Source organism: Macrobrachium rosenbergii, chromosome 3, assembly GCF_040412425.1.
Source record: "Macrobrachium rosenbergii isolate ZJJX-2024 chromosome 3, ASM4041242v1, whole genome shotgun sequence".
NCBI classification, from domain to species: domain Eukaryota; kingdom Metazoa; phylum Arthropoda; class Malacostraca; order Decapoda; family Palaemonidae; genus Macrobrachium; species Macrobrachium rosenbergii.
In genome coordinates, this window is record NC_089743.1 from 24,156,598 (window position 1) to 24,176,069 (window position 19,472).

The following is a 19,472-nucleotide window of genomic DNA, read 5'->3' on the forward strand; positions in this document are numbered from 1 at the left end:
CATCAGTCCTGAAGGGAAAGCCAAAGGCGCTGACCTGGGAAGCTCTGCAGCAGAAGGCATTCAGCGAAACGAAGGCAGCCCTTGTCAGTGACACAACTCTGACCCACCACAACCCCGCAGCCACCCTCAGGTTAACAACAGACGCCAGCAACGTCACCTGCGGTGCAGTACTGAAGCAGATGGTGAACAGCACCCCTCAGCCCTTGGCCTTCTTCAGCCGCAAGTTCTCACCAGACGAAACCCGCTACAGCGCCTTCGACGGGGAACTGCTGGCTATCTACCAGGCCATAAGGCACTTTAAGTACCTGCTGGAGGGCACCGAATTCACCATCCTGACGGACCATAAACCCCTGGTACACGCCTTCGCAAAGCAGGGGGACGCATTGTCGGCAAGACAGCAGTGGCACCTAACCGCCATCTCAGAATTTGGCTGCACCATCAAATATGTCCCTGGGAGAAAAAAACCAGTAGCTGATGCCCTGTCGAGAGTAGGAATAAACTCCCTCTAGCTCGGCATCGACTACGAAGACTTGGCGAAGGAGCAAGTAGCGGACCCTGAGACGGCAGCCTACAGAACGTCACTGACGGTCACCAGTGTGAGGTTCAAGAAAGGTCAGAAGTGAGACTGGTTCTTTATTGTTGTTGTTGTTGTTTCAGATTTAGCTGGCCTTGTGCCAGCACGGGCTCTTGCTCCTAGAGCAGCCCGTAACATTCTTTATTGTTCACGACAGGTACTTATAATGCAGAAAGCAGACGGAACGGTAGCAGGCGACCTGTGGTCCCCCGCTGCGTCCGTACAGAATTGTGTTTGTTGAAAAACATAAAATAACATACACAGAGCATTACAGAACATGTACAGGGCAGATATATATATATATATCGGCGAATAGACCGTAAAATGATACATATAACGAGATGCATAAAGAATCTGAAACAATAACAAGTGACAAATACGACATGATTAATGTACAAATGTAGAGCGAAACATGGAACAGAGAGGCGGTTTGACGCCCTTACAATACTTCCCCAATCCCTTCTATAAATTTTGAGCATAACGTAAGACAGTTCGTTTATTCCTTGTTTGCTTACGTTTAACCAGTATACCAATATTCAGAACAACGGTTAGTTAATTTCAGATTCTAGGTATCTTAATTTCTAAAAAAAATTTAAATTGACAAAACTGTTTGACAGACATGCGTTTATTTTGAAAATACAAAGTTTATTAACGGAAAGGATTCCGTATTGCTGAAGTACTGAAATTTTTCAAACGAATGCCAGATACCCAAAGATACAATGAACAAACTATATTTATTACTTTCTGATAGTTAAGATTATTTTCATTCGATAGGGTTTTATGGCATAAAAATTCTTCGATATTTCATGATGCTGGAAGTTAACTCCAAAAACATTGTAATCAGCATAAGAATAATAATAATAATAATAAGATATTCATTACCTGTGAATAGATAGTGGTACTTTACATAAAATGTGCAATTCAAAAGTAACCTTCTTGATCTAATTTGAACGAAAATTTCGAAGTGGTGTTCGTTAATTTCATTTTCACGAGACCCTCGAGAGAACACATTTTCTCCAGAATTTTCAGTGTTTGTGTTCCACTTCTACACCGTTGAGTTAATGGCAGTAAAATTTACTGAGCTTGAAGTTTTAATTTACTACGTTACAGCTAATATAAGTAGCATCGACACTGACTTCAGATTAGAATATGCCGAAATGAACAGAGCTACTCTCCTGGCGAGGTACAATTATATGCCAAGATAGAAATCTGCCCTATGCCTCCTAGGAATGGAATGGAATATATAATTTAGGCCAAACGTTGAGACCTATGAGGTCATCAAGCGCTGAAAGGGAACTTGAGAGTAAAAAGGTTTTAAAGGCGTAAACAGGAGGAAAACCCTACAGTTGCACCATGAAACAATTGTTAGGAGAGCGTGGAAAGTAAGGTAGAAGAAAGAGAATACGAACGGAAGTTCAGTAAGAGGAATGAAAGGAGTTGCAGCCAGGGGCCGAAGGCACGCAGCAAAAAACCTAAGTAATGCCTACAGTGCACCACTTGAAGTGCACTGACAGCACTACCTCGCTCCGGGGCTTATGCCTGCTAGTAATTGGGTACAACCATGTAATAGTAGTGTTTTTAATGGCAATTCCAGTTGTTTTACATGACTGCTGGGTCCTTTTATGGCACTCGTTGGGCGAGTGTCCCTTTCTTGCAGACCTGAGATTGTTTCCCCTGCAAGTGACAAGATGATGAGGATAATGCTTCGTTCCCCCGTAGGAAGTAAATGCCTGGCCATCGGTGCACCTCATGCAGTGCACTGTATGCATTACTTAGGTTCTTTGTAGCGTCCCTTCGACCCCTAGCTGCTACCCACTTTCTTTCCTGTTACTGTACCTCTGTTCATATTTGCTTTCTTCCCACTTACTTTCCACCCTTTGATAACAATTGTTTTATAGTGCAACTGCGAGGTTTTCCTCCTGTTACATCTCTAAAAATATTTTACTGCCAATTTCCCTTTCAGCGCTGATCGAATGACCTCACAGGCCCTAGTGCTTGGCCTTTGGCCTAAATTCTCTATTCCATCCATTGCCCTCTTTCAAGGGTTTGCTAGGGAAATATCGTGTGTAGGCCTAAATCAAGTACTGCAGTAAAAGCTGCCTTTCTCGAAATCATGTAATGTAGTCCATTGATGATAATGTTATTTTCATGAAAAAATTATGATACTGCAAAGATTTATAAAGTATGCATGGATTCAGTGAATGATTTATGAAACATTGTTTGATATCAAGCTTTTCTTTAATGCGAGCAAATTGCAACTTATTGAACTTTTGCATTAATAATTCAGGCTATTTATATTAAATGGTTATTTTTCGTTGTCGGTAACCATTGTTGGTTGACACAGATCTATAGAAACCAGTCAGTCAGTAGATATGTCATTCTTTTCCCTTTCCACTTCGCCCTCACGGAGCAACAAGGTCATGTGCTGAATGGCAGGTCTGCATATTGCTTATGTGAGGCTTCAAGAAAAGTCAGAGGTGAAAGACTGATTCTTTATTATGTTGCTGTTTGTGCCAGCACGGGCTCTTGCTCCTAGAGGAGCCCGTAACTCTATGTTGATGGGTCTGTGAGATGGTCAGGTTACATGAAAACTTTATTATGATACATGAAAGTGATTTTGGTGGGGGTCTTTATTATTCTCGACAGGTGTTTATAAGACAAAAAGCGGACGGAAAGGTAGCGGGCGACCCGAGACCCCCTGCGGCGTCCATACAGGATTTGTGTTTTTTAGCAAACATAAAAATACGTACAGCATTTTGTTACATGACACATAAAAAGCAGATATACATATCGGCAGAAAGGCCGTACAATGATGCATAAGATGATGTACACAAAGAATCTGAAATAAAGACAGGTAAAACACATGACGTTATTAATGTAATACATCTGAAAGGGAGAAACACAAGGAAAGAGAAGCGCGATTTGACGCCCTTGCACTAATCCAAAGATCCTCTTCATTTTGAAATTAGATATGCAACGTTGTTTGCCTAAACTAGGGTTCAAGAAAAAAATATTAAAACTAGTCAGCATAAATATTTAATTATGTTTAATTACATGTCATAACTCACTGGTTGTAAGTAAGAGAGTATGCGTCATGATTTTTTTATGCTGTGTTGTCACTGGCCAGTTTAATTTAGACTGACTGCAGCTTCATTGATCTTAAAGCTATTGTGATGATAAGGTTAAAAGAAGTAGACAGCCTTCTCAGTAGCGTTTGACTTATACATAAGCTAGAGCACAAAAATTCTCTCTCTCTCTCTCTCTCTCTCTCTCTCTCTCTCTCTCTCTCTCTCTCTCTCTCTCTCTCTCTCTCTCTCTCTCTCTCTCTCTCTCTCTTGGACCCTTAAAGTTTCGTAATTATGTTAAAAGAATCAACAGATTGTATGGTCTTTATACAGTCGTGAATTGAAACATTTTCTGGTGTTTAAATAAACCTTAGTCTTCGGCAGGCAAAGCATCACTTGCATAAATTTTGCAATAAGCCGAGTGTAAACATTTCCATGCAAAGAGTAGACTAAATGCCAACACACAAATTTTACGTAATTGGGTTCCTATAGTCTCGTTTCCGTTACTTAGGTTGTTCATAGCCACTGCCGCAAAGTACGCACCTTTGCTAGGGAGAAAACAGATTTTGCTCCCTAAAACATTTGTAAACAAACTAATCTATTTGTCAGTTTTAGAACTGCTAAAATGCTAAGAGCTTGTTATTTTATTTTACTCATATTTATAAGATTACCTGATCCATGAATTAAATGGGACAAAGATTGATAGAATGGTAATTATTGTCTATCATCGTTATATTTACAGTGAATTTTTACGGAGATTATCAGATAGCTTCCTATTTATTGTAAATTTTTTTTCCGGATATTTAGACACAATTGCACCAAACGTTTTAAATCATGTACGAGAGACTATGAAATTTAGTGGTGATGGCCGAATCTGTCCCCTAAAACACCCTGCAAATTTCCCTAGGATCAGCTGAGCGCGTACGAGGATTCGAGGATCCACCTAACATTATTTGTTGTCACCGTGATTGATCTGCTGCCTTGAAGGTAATTAAAGTATTAGTTGACCTCTGTTGTCCATGTAGATGAATGTCATTTCGTGGCATTATCGTAGCACTTCAAATGGCCATGGATTGAAAAGTGAACAGAGTAAAGTACGTTTATAATTTTAAGTGAAAGGGTTAGGTACACTGTCCCAGGTTCGACAAAATCTGTTGCGTATTAGGTTAAATTCTCAGCCTCTGCTGTTGCAGGGTCAGGAATTGACCCTGATCGCTGTCTGGGCGGAGATTTAAAGCGGTCTGTCGTTACTTTACCATGTGATTAATTTGTAAACGGGAAGCATCTTTCAAAAACTGGTCACAAATGGAGACCCCATAACCTAATTGGGCTAAACTGGTCTAAAGATTTTGTGCCCCTTAGGTCCAGCAGCTTCTCCATTAGCATAGCATATGCAAAACCAGAGCCGGCACTACCGTAGTAGAAATGCCAAGTATAAGTAAACTCAATGTAATTACAGGTTAGGTTAAATGGATATCGAGGTTGGATGCTGGTGGGGCATCCAGGGTTGGGTTAGGCTAAGTTGGGTTGTTTTGTGTCTGTCTTCGTCGTCTTTCTCCATTTACAGAGGCCTTCATCTCAGGCCTCGTGTACCCCATCTGCCAGGCCTGGTAGAACTATAGAACAGCTCTGCATAGGGTATTATCTTGGAAATTGGCTTTTTCTATAGTATTTTGATTGCTTTTCAAGAATTTACCATTATATTTTGGGGGTCAACAGTAATTAACCAGTGTTATAAGGGAATATTTGGTAAAAAAGTGGAGTTTCCTTCACTGGGGGTTCTGGGCGACTATCACGGCCTACTAGGTTAGGTTAGGATAGGGTATGTTAGGTTAGTATAGTTTCTTTTATAATAGGTTTCCTTAGCCAATCCCTTCTTGAACATATGGCTCCCTAGTGACTTGAGCATGCACGGAACCATTCCATAACAACAACATGACAGTCCAGTCTTTCTCCCAACAATTTCCCCACCTAAAACCCCATGTTCCCAAAGGGTCCCCAACCTTGTTGGGTAGATGTGAGCTTAATAATAATTGATGGACAATAAACAACACCACCACCTTCATCAGCAACACTAAAAGTATAGGAAAGATTAATTTCCAAGGTAATAGTTTTTGTGGAGCTGTTCTACAGTTTAACCCCAACAACAGTTGGTAAAACTTCAGACTTCTGCCAAGGCCAGTTATCTTCCAGAATATTTACTGCCTTTTGTTTATGTTTTTGTGTACATTTATGTCCTTTGTCTATGATATTTGCTATCTTTTATGATTCTATGTTCATCCCTAAGGGGCTGGTACTAAACACGGTGCCCTTTTCGTATATAAACTAGTAGTTACTGAACTAGAGGGGCATGTCAGTAATCAGCAGGTTTACTCAAATATTTATTTTCCAAAGTTTAAAGGGTCCTTGAATAACCTGTCTTCCCCTCAGTTAGGCCTAATGTTTTTGATTATATGTGTTTAGCTTGTTTTTTAGATGTAAACCTAGGCTAGGCGTATAAATACATGCAGTTTTTTGAGTGGCCTGGTTGAAACTAAAGCAGTTTTCTTCTGCACAGAAATGTGGTAGGATGTACAAGTTTTCACTTTTGTTAATGTCAGTAAATTATTACGGAGGATTCATCATGTGTTCAACACATTGTCTGTTTGTAGTAATGGCATTTACCATCCACCAATAAAACAGTGATTTGTTATCTGCTAGGTGGTGATAGTTTTGTGTAATTTCAGATTCCGATAGTCATGGAATAATATCACTTTATTACTAATATTAAGATTACCTTTTTGAGATTAATGGGGTACCAAAGCATGTCTGTAGCAAAAACACTTGGTTCTGACTTGTTGCCCATTGCTGGTTGTTAAATTTATGCTTACTTTGGTGTCATTTTGGGGGTAATTGGTTTTTTGTAGTATGTTCAAAATGAAAGAGAAAATTAAAAGTCTCAGTGCTGAGGTGAAGTTGGCTGAAAATGGGAGTGTATTTAATTGTTCTTACCACCAATTCCTTGCATAAACAATTCTTGTTATTTTTACTGGTTTCCAGCTGACGCCAGAAGATTTATTCTAATGTTAAGACCGCAGGTTTGTTATCTATGAAAAATACAAATTAATTTAATGTTTGTCATTTTTAGGAAAACTTTGATAAATTTCTTTTCTGCTTGTTTATATTTTATTGTTATTTATGCCAGTTATTGGATATAAAACATTAGGATTATGACTATGTAGACTAGGTTTTGTTAAAGTTTTCATCGGTTGGGTATTACGTTACGTGTGAGATAAAAGAGTTTAACCGTCTCCCAAAACTTACCAGACATCACTCCAGTACTGCCAGATGTCAAAATGTTGTATTCAGTTTTTTTGCTAGTGTTTACAGATGTCAATTTATATCAAAGAGTTTTTTATTATTACTTATTATTTTTTATTTACTTTTTATTTATTTATTATTATTATTATTTTTTTTTTTTTGGTGTATCACAGTCATCCTATTTGACTGGGTGGTTTTTACAGTGTGGGGTTCTGTGTTGCTTTGTGCCTCCTTAGGAGTCCATCACTTTTCTCACTATGTGAACTGTTTCTAGTAGTACATTCATCTGCATGAGTCCTGGGATCATGCCTAGTGTTCCTATGATTATGAGTACAATTTCCATGGGCATATCCCATATCCTTCTTATTTCTATTTTCAGGTCATGATACTTATCAATTTTTTCTCTTTCTTTCTCATCTACTCTGGTGTCCCATGGTCTTGTGACATCAGTAAGTGATACTTTCCTCTTGATTTTGTCGATCAACGTCACATCTGGTGTATTGGCACGTATTACCCTACCTGTTTTGATACCATAGTCCCAGAGGATCTTTTCCTGATCGTTTTCTATCACTCCCTCAGGTTAATGTTCATACCACTTATTACTGCAAGCTAGCTGGTGTTTCTTGCACAGGTTCCAATGGAGGGCTTTTGCTACTGAATCATGCCTCTTTTTTCCGGTTCTGTGGAAGTGCCAAACATTCACTTAGTATGTGGTTTATGGTCTCGTCTTTCATATTGCACTTCCTGCATATGGGTGAGATGTTATTTCTATCTACTGTTCTTTGGACATACCTGGTTCTTAGGGCCTGATCTTGTGCTGCTCTTAGCATTCCTTCTGTTTCCTTCTTGAGTTCTCCACTCTGTAGCCATTGCCATGTTTCATCACTGGCCAGTTCTTTAGTCTGTCTCATGTACTGTCCATGCATTGGTTTGTTGTGCCATTCCCCTGTTCTGTTTTTCATTCTCCTGTCTGTGTATATTTCTGGGTCTTCATCTACTTTTATCACTCCTTCTTCCCTTGCACTTCTTGTCCACTTGTCTTCACTGGTTTTCAGATAATGCCCCAGTGCTCTGCTCTCGACGTTGACGCAGTCCTCTATGCTTAGTAGCCCTCTTCCCCCTTCCTTTTGTGTGGGGTCATTCAGGTGGCCTGGCATATTCTCCGAGTTTAGGTCAGTATCTGGAATAAGAGGCTTATTGCAGTCACGGAGCTCAAGAGAAAATTAAAAGCAACAAGAGAAATCAGAATGATTTTGAAAGGGCAATTTTCCACGAAGGACCATCAAAGTGTCGTGGCCAGCAAACTTAATTAACAGAAGGGTATTAAGTTTGTTCATTGGGAAGTTTTACTTGCTTCTCGAAAGATGAGTTACCTTGAGAGTGTTAACTCTCTTAGCAGCTCCCCCAACAAATAGACATATCACACTCTTAATTGGGTGGGAATGTCTGCAGGCAAGACAAGTTGATTTTTAACGATTACTTCTCCTCTGCTAGCCCTTGGTTGCTTTAATGAACTTAAAATTACGATTCCTGCATTTTGGATAAATGCAAGTTTTATTGCACTGGTGGCAATAGTTATGTTTGCACAGAACCAGTTTGCTGCTGGGAGTAAGTTATGTTAGTAATTATGGTTTAAAATGAAGCAGTTTGTCATGCACTTAAATATAAGATTATTTTCGTTATATAAATTCATGCAGTTGGTTGCCTGGATGAGGCGATGTAAGGTAGTGCTTGTGGTCTTGGGTTAGGTGATGCCACAGTACTTAGGTATGGTGGTGGCACTGTGCCAGGTGTGGCACTAGTGTTGTAAGGACCTAGTGGCTCTGTTACATACAAATTAAATTTGCCATGCAAGTAATTGCATGTAAGGAAAGTCAAAGACTCGTGGGACCAGGAGATCTGGAGGCTGGCACTCTGCATTGGGCAGAGTGTGATGCGAAGCAAAAGTGTGATGCCAGGTAAATGGTGAGTTGTTACAAGGCGTAAAATGAGTTTATAAATGATTAAGTTACAAGAAGAAAATTAAGTTAAACATTGACTGAGAGTGAGAGTAAGGGAGTAAGGTAGTACCTACTGTGATTAGGTGCCAAGATACTCTGTTGCCAGTTGAGAAGTTTGTACCTCTGGGAAGACTACACATCAGACCCTTTCAGTTCTATCTCAAAGCCAGCTGGCGGAGAAAGGTATTTCCAGATGTGTTGATCTTCAAAATCACCCCCGAAATCAAGGAGGACCTCCGGTGGTGGCTGGTGGAGGACAGATTCGCGACAGGGATGTCACTGTCTCCTGCAAACCCCAACCTAATGTTGTACTCCGACGCGTCGGATCTCCCTTCTCAACAGCTTGGAAGTATCAGGTTTATGGTCCCCAACCGAAAGAGATTTGCACATAAATGTGAAAGAATTGACGGTGATACACCTGGCCCTTCAATTTTTTGTGATAGAGACCTTCGGGAAAACAGTTGCAGTACATTCAGACAGCATGACCGTACTGACTGGCCTATATAAAGAAACAAGGAGGAACCCACTCATTTTTGCTGTATGAAGCTGCCAAAGACTGTCTTCTATGGGCACAGAATAACAGAACCATTATTCTGACCTGCTTCGCCCAGGGCAAATTGAATGTTCTTGCGGATGAACTAAGTCATGGCAAACAGGTTCTACCGATGGAGTGGATACTCAATCCACAGGTGTGCACTGACCTATGGAAACGGTGGGGAAAGCCAATGGTATACCTGTTTGCAACATCAAGAAACCACCGTCTCCCTTTGTACTGTTCCCTGGCTCCAGATCCACAAGCGTGGGCGACCAATGCCATGTTGCAAGATTGGTCAGGTCTCGACATCTTCACCTTTCCTCCCTTCAGCATGGTAAGAGAAGTGTTGAGGAAGTTCAACACCCACAGCAAGAAAGACACTTTTTCTTATGGCCATAGCAGCAGCGAAGAGGGTTAGCAAGCTACATGCCTTTGATAAGAGAGTAGGCTTCATGCAAGCTGACGCTATCTGCTCCTTGACCTTAGGTTTTATGGCAAAGAACGAAGACCCCTCTTGTTCCTTGGCCACACTTCTTTGCAGTCAAGAGCCTGGCTAACAATCTAGGTCAAGCAGATCAAGAGTGACTGCTCTTGTCTAGTTCATTCTCTTCGCGAGTATTTACAAAGAACCAAAGAAGTTAGAGGCCCTTCTCCGAATCTATGATGTTCAGTTAAAAACCCCAGTTGGCCATTATCCCAGAATGTCTTAACATTCTCTTTAAGAACTGTGATTTCTGAATCACACTCCAAGATTGAAGAGGATGTTTTTCCTTTATACAAGGTCAAAGCACATGAAATTAGAGCAGTAATGACTTCTTTGGCTTTCAAGCACAATCTATCGCTGTCTTCCCTCCTGCAATCCACGTATTGGAGGTGCAAATCAGTGCGTGATGTTGAAACAATTTATGAAAATTGCAGTATTCTAGGCCTGTTGGGTGAAGAGGGATAGGAGGAATTTCTTATTTTTTCCTCTATCTACTCTCCTTGAATGAGGATTGGTGTTTTCTTAGGAAGCCTGATTGGTACTGTGTCATGAGTACCATCAGTTGGTTTGATTTTTAACAGTTTGTGGTGTAGGTTTGAAAATTCTTGTTATATTTTGTACTGTGCCCAGGGCAAGGGCACACACACATTTCAATGTGTCTTGTTTGGATTGTTAGCTTTGGCAACCTGCAATTAACTTCTACTTTGCAAAATACCCACTGAAGTAGAGGCGACTCTTGGCTCTACTGCCATGCCACTACAGGTTGAGAAGAGCTCCGACCAGAGGCAGTACCCACCTGCCGCTGCTCCCTCACCAGATAAGGTTACAACAAGCATTTCATGATGCTAGCTAAATTTCATATTTCAAATTCATCTCCATCCCTGAGTGTTTTTGAGTAGTTTTGTCCATGTATCCCACCTCCTGTCAGTGTGGGATTCAGCTATGTAATTATTTGCTAAGTTATGTATATAAAAATGACATTTTTATAATAAAATAAAGTTTTAAATATACTTACCAAATAATTACATGATCAGAGGCTTCCCTCCTCCCCTCTCATGGACATAGAGCATAAACAGAGTTCTTTAGCTGTGTTGTTCCTATTCTTCCCCAAAAGTGGCGGGGCATTATAACTACACCTTAAACAAATGAGCGCTACCGTGAATTTTAAATTTAGAGCTGCCGCGTAAAGTAGAAACAATAGCTATGTAATTATCTGGTAAGTATATATAAAAACTTTATTATAAAAATGTCATTTTCCACATTCGTGCAAAGGGACCCAGAAATCTGACAGTTGGTCTCACGTTTTTTACAACTCGATCATTTTGTCAGAGGCAGTTTTCCCTTCCTCTCTCTGTCGACCAGGAAGGGAACACAAGGTGTAGCAAACTCCAGTCAGTTCGTGGAGACTCACTCAGATTCCTCCCTCCAACCAGTGAATCTTCCTAATGTAAAGGACCGACGGTTTGTATATGTGTCGGAACAAATCACAGTTTTTTAAAGTAAGTTGTAGTTTTCCTAACTATACAAACCTGAGGTCCTTTACATTACATTTTCATTCCCACCTCATGCCACCCCTCAGTCTGACACCTGGGCTGAAAGGCAAATTGGAATGTTTACATCCGGGCAGGCGGGACTTCCTCCTCCTGGATGGTAGTTAACTGCCTAACCACCTTGTTCGAAAGTTCAACAGCCATTTCCAGCTTCGCTGAAAGTAATTCCTAATGTAAAAGACTTCAGGTTTGTATAGTTAGGAAAAATACAATATACTTTAAAAAATTGTGATTTCAACTTCCTGTGGATGGTAAGGAAAATTATTTAGGATATTTGTTATTATACCATGTGCATTTGCATATCTTCCTCTATCCACTGATGTGTATTTTTTTTTTTATTGGCTGATCTTAAAGTTTGACCTGTCTAGGGTTTTTCTAAATGTAAATTTAGCCCAGCCTGTAAGGGTTGACATGATGTTGATGATAAAGCTATTGCCTGAACTCATCAATCTATGATTGACCTAGATACTAGCTCCCTTCCAACTTGTGCTACGACTTATTTAGGGAGCACTTGTTCTCCAAAGTTTTTTTACAGTGATAACAGACACATCTCACTCTGGCTCATGGCCCTACCAATCTTGCATCTCTATGCCAGATTGTGTAGAAGGTTAAAGGAGTCACTGGTCCATGTTCATTATCATGAGTTAAGAAAATGGCATTTCTGGTAGAAATTCAACTTGGAAAATAGCATTTCTGGTACAAATTCAACTTGCCAGTCAGATGAGAGACTATCGTATACAGAAAAGGTGATTGTTTTTATTTCCACAGGAACAGATAAAAAATTCTATTAAGTCACATTTTTCTTAGGTATACAAATCAGACCTTCTCATCATAATCCTACCTCAGCCACTCCACATTTTTCCTGACACTGAAGGAAAAAATGGTGGTTTACAGCAGGTTAGTGGGAGATTCCCCCCCTCTCACCCACCTACAACAAATTGACTGCCTTGTTATCAAGCCTCTACATCTCACACTGAGGCTCTGGTTTGTACACATACCAAAAATGCAAAATACTGTACAGTATCTTGAAAATTTTATATCATGTAAAGTGTATTTCATGTAAAGTTATAAAGGCACAATACAGTATACAGTTTACAACCACAATACCTATTTTATTCATACTAGTGTACTGTAATTCACAAAGTATTCTGACCAAAAGTGAAGAATTAAGAACAAAATGTGGCAGACTGAAATGAAGTAGATTTACCCAAAAAACATTAACAACTCCTTCCAATCAAAATACAGTATGTAATAATTACAATATGATACTAAATTGTTATACAGTCAACTGGTGTTATATGATTGTATTAGATTCTTCAATGATCGTGTTAGATTCTTCAGAAAGATTTTTGACAGTCAAACTGATACCTCAAATATAACAGGTTTGATGGGGATATGTTCCTAGCCATTTAAAAATGCTGAATAAATATTCATAAAAGCATTTTGTTTTTACGGAAATACAAACCATCATCTTTTCTGTAGGAGTATTCCTCAACAAGAGCTAGAAACAGTTGTTAAAACTTGGTAACAAAGTACAGTACTTTAGTGTATTGGAGATTGGTGGGTGATTGGGAGAGTCCCCTCTCTCATTTGCTGTTAGCCAGCACTTTATCTTTGGTCACCTTGACAGGTAGATGTGTGTACTGCACTCTGCCTGCTGTAAGTTGAAATTTCCTTACTGTATATATAGTGTGTTTTGTTTGCTTTATGAACAAGAACAACAATGTGAGTGAGGTTATGGTTGATTTATGTCCCCTGGGTTTGTGGATCCCCAGTGTTTTTGTTCAATTGTAGTGGCAGGTCCTGCAGTCCTATACACCCTGGGAGAAGTGTGCTAGCTGGTCTCCAGTACATTGGAAGAGGCATGGCAAGAAGTGTTTGTGGCTGTCATCTAGGGGCGTATTTCTCTGCCCTTGACATTATTGAATTTTTTTATCTTCCTCCTGCCCCTTTTGCTCAATCTCCTTTTGTCAGTTCGAGAGGGATCCACACATGAAGGTAAGTGCACAGCATGTGCCCTCCATACGGAACTTTCCCAAAGTGAGACTGTAGCATGTGCATATATCTTCACCACTTTCCTCTGCTTCATTGACTGTGATTTCATAAAATCAGCATATGTACCTATGCTGTGTTGTAAGATGCCTTATACTTTCTTTTGGGGCAACCTCAGTGTATGTGCTTTCCCAGTGTTGTGCCTGATCTGTCGAGTGGTCATCCAAGCGTGGGTCACTCTTAGTGTGTTTTATTATTGTCAGAGAGAGCAGACAAACTGCACAGTCTCATAAATAGTGCAGCACTTGGAAGGATGTGGATTCCACTTGTTTTCTTTCATTCCTGTGTCCATGATTAAAACTCTGAACCCACAGTTCATAAAGGGCCCCATAGACGTTACGATCGCCGGATCCGGTCGTCTGAACCGGAAGTAAACCTCACTGTCTGTGGTGTTCTCCTCTGACCAAAAGTGTGCTGAGTCCGTCGACCTCTCCGACCAGCTCACAGCCTGCCGTTGCCAGGTTCATGGCTTCTGTTTTAGTTCAGGTGGCCCGAAGCCTCCATGTCTATGGCATAACCTCAAGATTTACTTCAGTTTCAACTAGATGCTGAAAGAATAACTTGGCAGCTATGTCAGCAGATCAGTTGTTGGAGTTTATTGAACATTGCAGGAATGAGGCATATGATAAATTAGTTTGAAAAATACAGGAGAAGGATGTAATATATATATATATATATATATATATATATATATATATATATATATATATATATATATATATATATATATATATATATATATATATATATATATATATATATATATATATTATGTATATAATATATACACACACATATATATATATATATATATATATATATATATATATATATATATATATATATATATATATATATATATATATATATATATATATATATATATATTTGCATCCTTCTGTAATTTTCAAACAAACTAATTTATCATAAGCCTCATATATATATATATATATATATATATATATATATATATATATATATATATATATATATATATATATATATATATTGCATCCTTCTGTAATTTTCAAACGTGGTGCATGGGTTTGTAACGGCACCTCTCTGTGGGACTTTTGACTTTGGGATCTCTATAGGATAAGGTTCCGTGTTTTGCAGTTCACCCTTTTCCATACACGACTCCATCTAATGGAGCTCGCTCTGGGGGTAGTAACTCCAGCATTTCAATTAGCTTTCTGGTATCTAGCAACGGAATTACCTAGAAATAAGTGCTGAATGGACTTTTTCACGGGTGACACGGTCCCTCTCCAGAAATAGATTTTTCCTTCACAAAATCCCTTTTATCATAAGCCTCATATAATATATATATATATATATATATATATATATATATATATATATATATATATATATATATATATATATATATATATATATATATATATATATATATATATATATATATATATATATATATATATATATATATATATATATATATATATATATATATGACTTTTTATCACATCACCGTGATTCATATTCAATCAGTAAGCTACAAACGTCCTTTAATATCCAATTCGCTCTCCCCAGAAATAATATATTTTCATATATGTTACCAAGGAATTTTTTAGTCGATAATAAGTTCGTGTCTTGTGGGCTCAAACCAGCGAAGACAAGAACTCAGGACTACAGTGGACGCATTTTAACCCACGCGCCAGCAAGTGAGTTATAAGTGAATATCGTCTTCCCATATACAAATCGCCCGTCGAACTTCGGGTGTTTGTATATATATATATATATATATATATATATATATATATATATATATATATATATATATATATATATATATATAGTTGAAGAAGAGAAATTATTGATCTTACGCATGTTTATTTAATAAATTGAAACTTTACCATGGTGACTGGTTTGATTACCCGAGGATGGACAAGCAGACCAATATGGAATTATTATATATGGTCTCCTCTCTTATAGAAATAAAAAACACAATTGTATGAGACAATCGATGTCACTGTACGAGAGGTTGCTGGCCACGCTTTGTTTCCGTGTCACTAGTCGTTCCTTGGGGTATATAATCCCAGAGACATGTAAAACAATTATTCAAGTTATGCAACACGAGTTTACAAAGGTAAAAAGTAACTATAGATGTTACATACACAGCGCTTTGTATAGTCTAATGGTATAGACTCTGTTATACAGTAGGTCTATGATCCGCTAAAGCAGAATAGGCCCTTAAACCTACGTTTCTGTAGCCAGTTAAGAGTAAAATTTTCAACTTTTTTGTACACAATTTTTAATTTAAACACGGAGAATTGAAATATTGAAAATATAATCATAAACTTTTATTTTATTTATGGAAAATAACAATGTAATTTAAACAATAGCACTAATACATACATACACATATATATTATATATGTGTGTATGTATGCATTAGTACTATTGTTTAAATTACATTGTTATTTTCCGTACATAAAATAAAAGTTTATGATAATATTTTCAATAATATTTCAATTTTCCTTGTTAAATTAAAAATTTTGTGTACAAAAAAATTGAAAATTGTACTCTTACTTGGCTATAGAAACGCAGGTTTAAGAGCCTATTCTGCTTTGACGGATCATAGACCTACTGTATACTAGACTCTACACCACTAGACTATGCAAGATGCTGTGTATGTAACATAGTACTTTTTATCTTTGTAAACTCGTGTTGCATAACTTGAATAATTGTTTTACATGTCTCTAGGATTGTATACCCTAAGGAACAACTAGCGGCGTGGAAGCAAAGTGTGGCCAGCAACCTCTCGTACAGTGATATTGGTTGTCTCATGCAAGTGTGTTTTTTATTTCTATACGAGAGGAGACCATATATAATAATTCCATGTCGGTCTGCTTGTCCATTCACCAGGGTAAAATTTGAATTCATTAAATAAACAGTTGTGAGATAATTCATTTCTCGTCTTCAACCATAGTTTAATCCAGATTCTGCTTTTTCACTGGGTTTTCCAGTTTCAGCTGCAAGAGCGCAGTCTATAGGGTCATCACTGAGTAGAGCTGACACGTCTTCACTCTACCAGGTTTTGGCAGACTGAAGTGGATCTGAACGTCTGGGCACTTCAGATACCGGAGTTAGAACGGAACCTGATCCGCCAGTCGTATAGTCTATGGGACCCTAAACAGATAAGAATCTTTTTCCAATCCATCCTTTAAAGTCTGTAGTTGAGGATAAGATGAGGTACTAAATTTGACAAACATTGGCAAACTCAAGAAGGAAGTACAGGCAGTCCCTTGTTAATGGTGGGGGTTTCGTTCCCAGTCGAATAACCAAAAATCGCTGATAATTATGGTAACAAATGGCATTTATGATGTCATAAGCGCCAATAAACCGCTTATCGGTGCTGTTAACCGCTTATTGGTGCTAATAAACTGCTTACCAATGCTGATAAATTGCTTACTGACACTGATAACCACTTACTGACGCCGAAAATTGCTTACCATCCCTGAAAATCCGGTTAATGTCATTAGCCAGGGGTCGTAACTCTGAAACACTGTTAACTGACGCCGCCGATAAGTGAGGACTGCATGTATTCAAAAACACCATCTTATTCTGAAATTTCTTGGTGGAAGATGAACATCAGTCGTGATCTCAGGTTAATATCTCTTGTCTGAGGAGTAAGTCTCCACACAGAAGATGAAGATTTTTGTTCTCATAAGAACAAATCACAGATTTTCAAGACAATGTGCAATTTTCCCAGATTTGCAGACCTAAGTCCTTTATTATAATCCCAACTTTAAACAACCAATCATTTGTCCCTGACGCCAAAGAAAAGTGGCCCTGCATACTGTGTGGGTAGGTTGGTCCTTCACCCCCTCACTTTTTTGCAGCTAGTTATCTACCTTTGTTATTAAGTTTCAACAGCTGGACCAGCTTCAATGAAGGTATCTGCATAAAGATCTTCAGGTTTGTATATCTAAAAAAAAATGCAGATAATCGTAAAAATTCAGAATTTTAGGAACTTTCAGGTAGAATTTAAACCTCTGTATTAGTTACTGTTCAGAGCTTTTGCATGGCTAATTATTATCTTTAGTTGCATTTGTGTAACTTAGTGACCTTAGTAGTTTATATTCATTTAATTTTTATTCTGTTGAAGAAATGTTATTGCTTATTTGTAAATATATGATATTTTGTAAATGTGCTTGTTTTCCAAGAGTAAAATTTTTCACTTGAATTATGCTATTTATCTTAGTGTCTTGTCAAACGGTTAATTGTTTTCAGGTGTCATGGCGGATGTCAAGTCATATCAAGGGGACCAGGAGATGGGAGTTAGAAAACCATCCCCTGCTGCTGCTGATTTGTGGTCAACACTGAAGAAGGCTCTCTTTATTATTGGATCAACAACTATTGTATTTGTTGCACTTAGGAACAGTTTGACATAGTAAGTTTGGTGGTATCTACTGTACGTACAGGTTCACAATCCCTCATCTGAAACATTTTGGGCCAGCTGTGTTTCAGTTTTTTTTATTTATTGAGGTTTTAGAACTGAAGCTCGCTTTTCCTGTGGGGTCTAGGGCAGCACCCCATAATCGAACATTACTGCTGTGGCAAACCATTAAATACTCACACTAAGCTTATTAAAAAAAGAATAGAAATATTATAGTTTATTGAAAGAATAATATACTGATTAAAGAAATACTGAGATAACTAAGATTGTTAAAAATTAGATACGTACACTAGTGGGATAATTAAGACTGAGTATACTATTACATTTTATTTCCAACAAAAATGCACTTTAAAACTCACACGAAGTGGGATAAATAAATAAATGAATATAGATATACAGTTTGTTAAAAATTAAATAGGGAAATAATTATGACCATAAATACACCAGTACATTTTACTTTCAATAAAAACATTCTGTAAAACAAAAAAATATACAGCATCAAAAGAACTGTAATTAAAAACTTGAATTGTCATGCAAAGTGGTACTATAAATGACATTACATTACATCAGTTTTGGAGAAGAGTGTTCATCAGTGTCACAAATGTCATCTTTGGGTTGCATTATTGATAGCGTTCAGTAATTCCGTCCAGCTGTTTACACTTTCATCCGATAAACTTTTAGCGTAAAAATAGTGTGATAATCACTCTCATTATAAAAATATAGTAACTTGACTTTATTTCTTTAAATCATATACTGTACATAGGTAGCACTGACACCATGTTCTTGGTAAGAAACTGCACAATCACAATCAGATGTTTGAATCAACTTCACTTTTTCTATTACTGATAACAATAAATCCTTCCTTATCTTTTCCTCACCATTACTCTTAGGGGTACCTGAAGTTCTTTTATGGCATTCTCACAGTAATTTGCTCAAAGAATCACAGTAAAAAGCAAGAAAAAACTAGTGAATAGCAAATGGTCATCCATTCACTGGGTGCTGAGCCAAAATGACATTTGGTGGGAGTGGTAGCCTGCCTGACAAATATTTCTATGTTGCACTCAAGTGACTCAGGGTGACTTAGTTCAGATGTTGGTGTGTCAAACATACCTTATGACTGATAATCAACTTTCCACAAAAATCTGGTTTTTAGAATTTTGGATAAGGGATTGCAAACCTGTATTTATATAATAACATATAATATCCATATACTATTTAGGTAAATTTTTTTGTGCAGCTACAAACTTGTTTTACAAAAACTTCAACTGCCATCTGAGTCATTGATGAGCCAGTAATTAGTTGTAGTATAATGGTTGCTGGTAGCCCCATATGGAGAAACATTCCAAAAGAAGTCACAGCTATTGTGGCCTATCCAGATGTCTGTATTGGCTGATTTTTTTTATTGTGTGAATGCACAGTTATCCCTGATTGTCTTGCAGTGGTTGTTTCTAAGGAATAAGTGAAAAAGATGTCACTTACTAATACAGTATTT

General features: G+C 37.9%; 1 protein-coding gene across 1 annotated transcript in view; it reads left to right on the top strand.

The window, feature by feature from the left end:
* Nucleotides 1-4,470: 4,470 nt before the first annotated feature.
* LOC136853241 (fatty acid hydroxylase domain-containing protein 2-like) overlaps nucleotides 4,471-19,472 on the top strand; it is a 78,438-nt gene continuing 63,436 nt past the window's right edge. Inside the window, exons 1-2 of the mRNA XM_067128621.1 lie at nucleotides 4,471-4,626; nucleotides 17,815-17,974. Of these exons, the coding sequence (XP_066984722.1) occupies nucleotides 17,820-17,974 (155 nt within the window). The 5' untranslated portion in view covers nucleotides 4,471-4,626; nucleotides 17,815-17,819. The remainder of the gene's footprint in view (nucleotides 4,627-17,814; nucleotides 17,975-19,472) is intronic.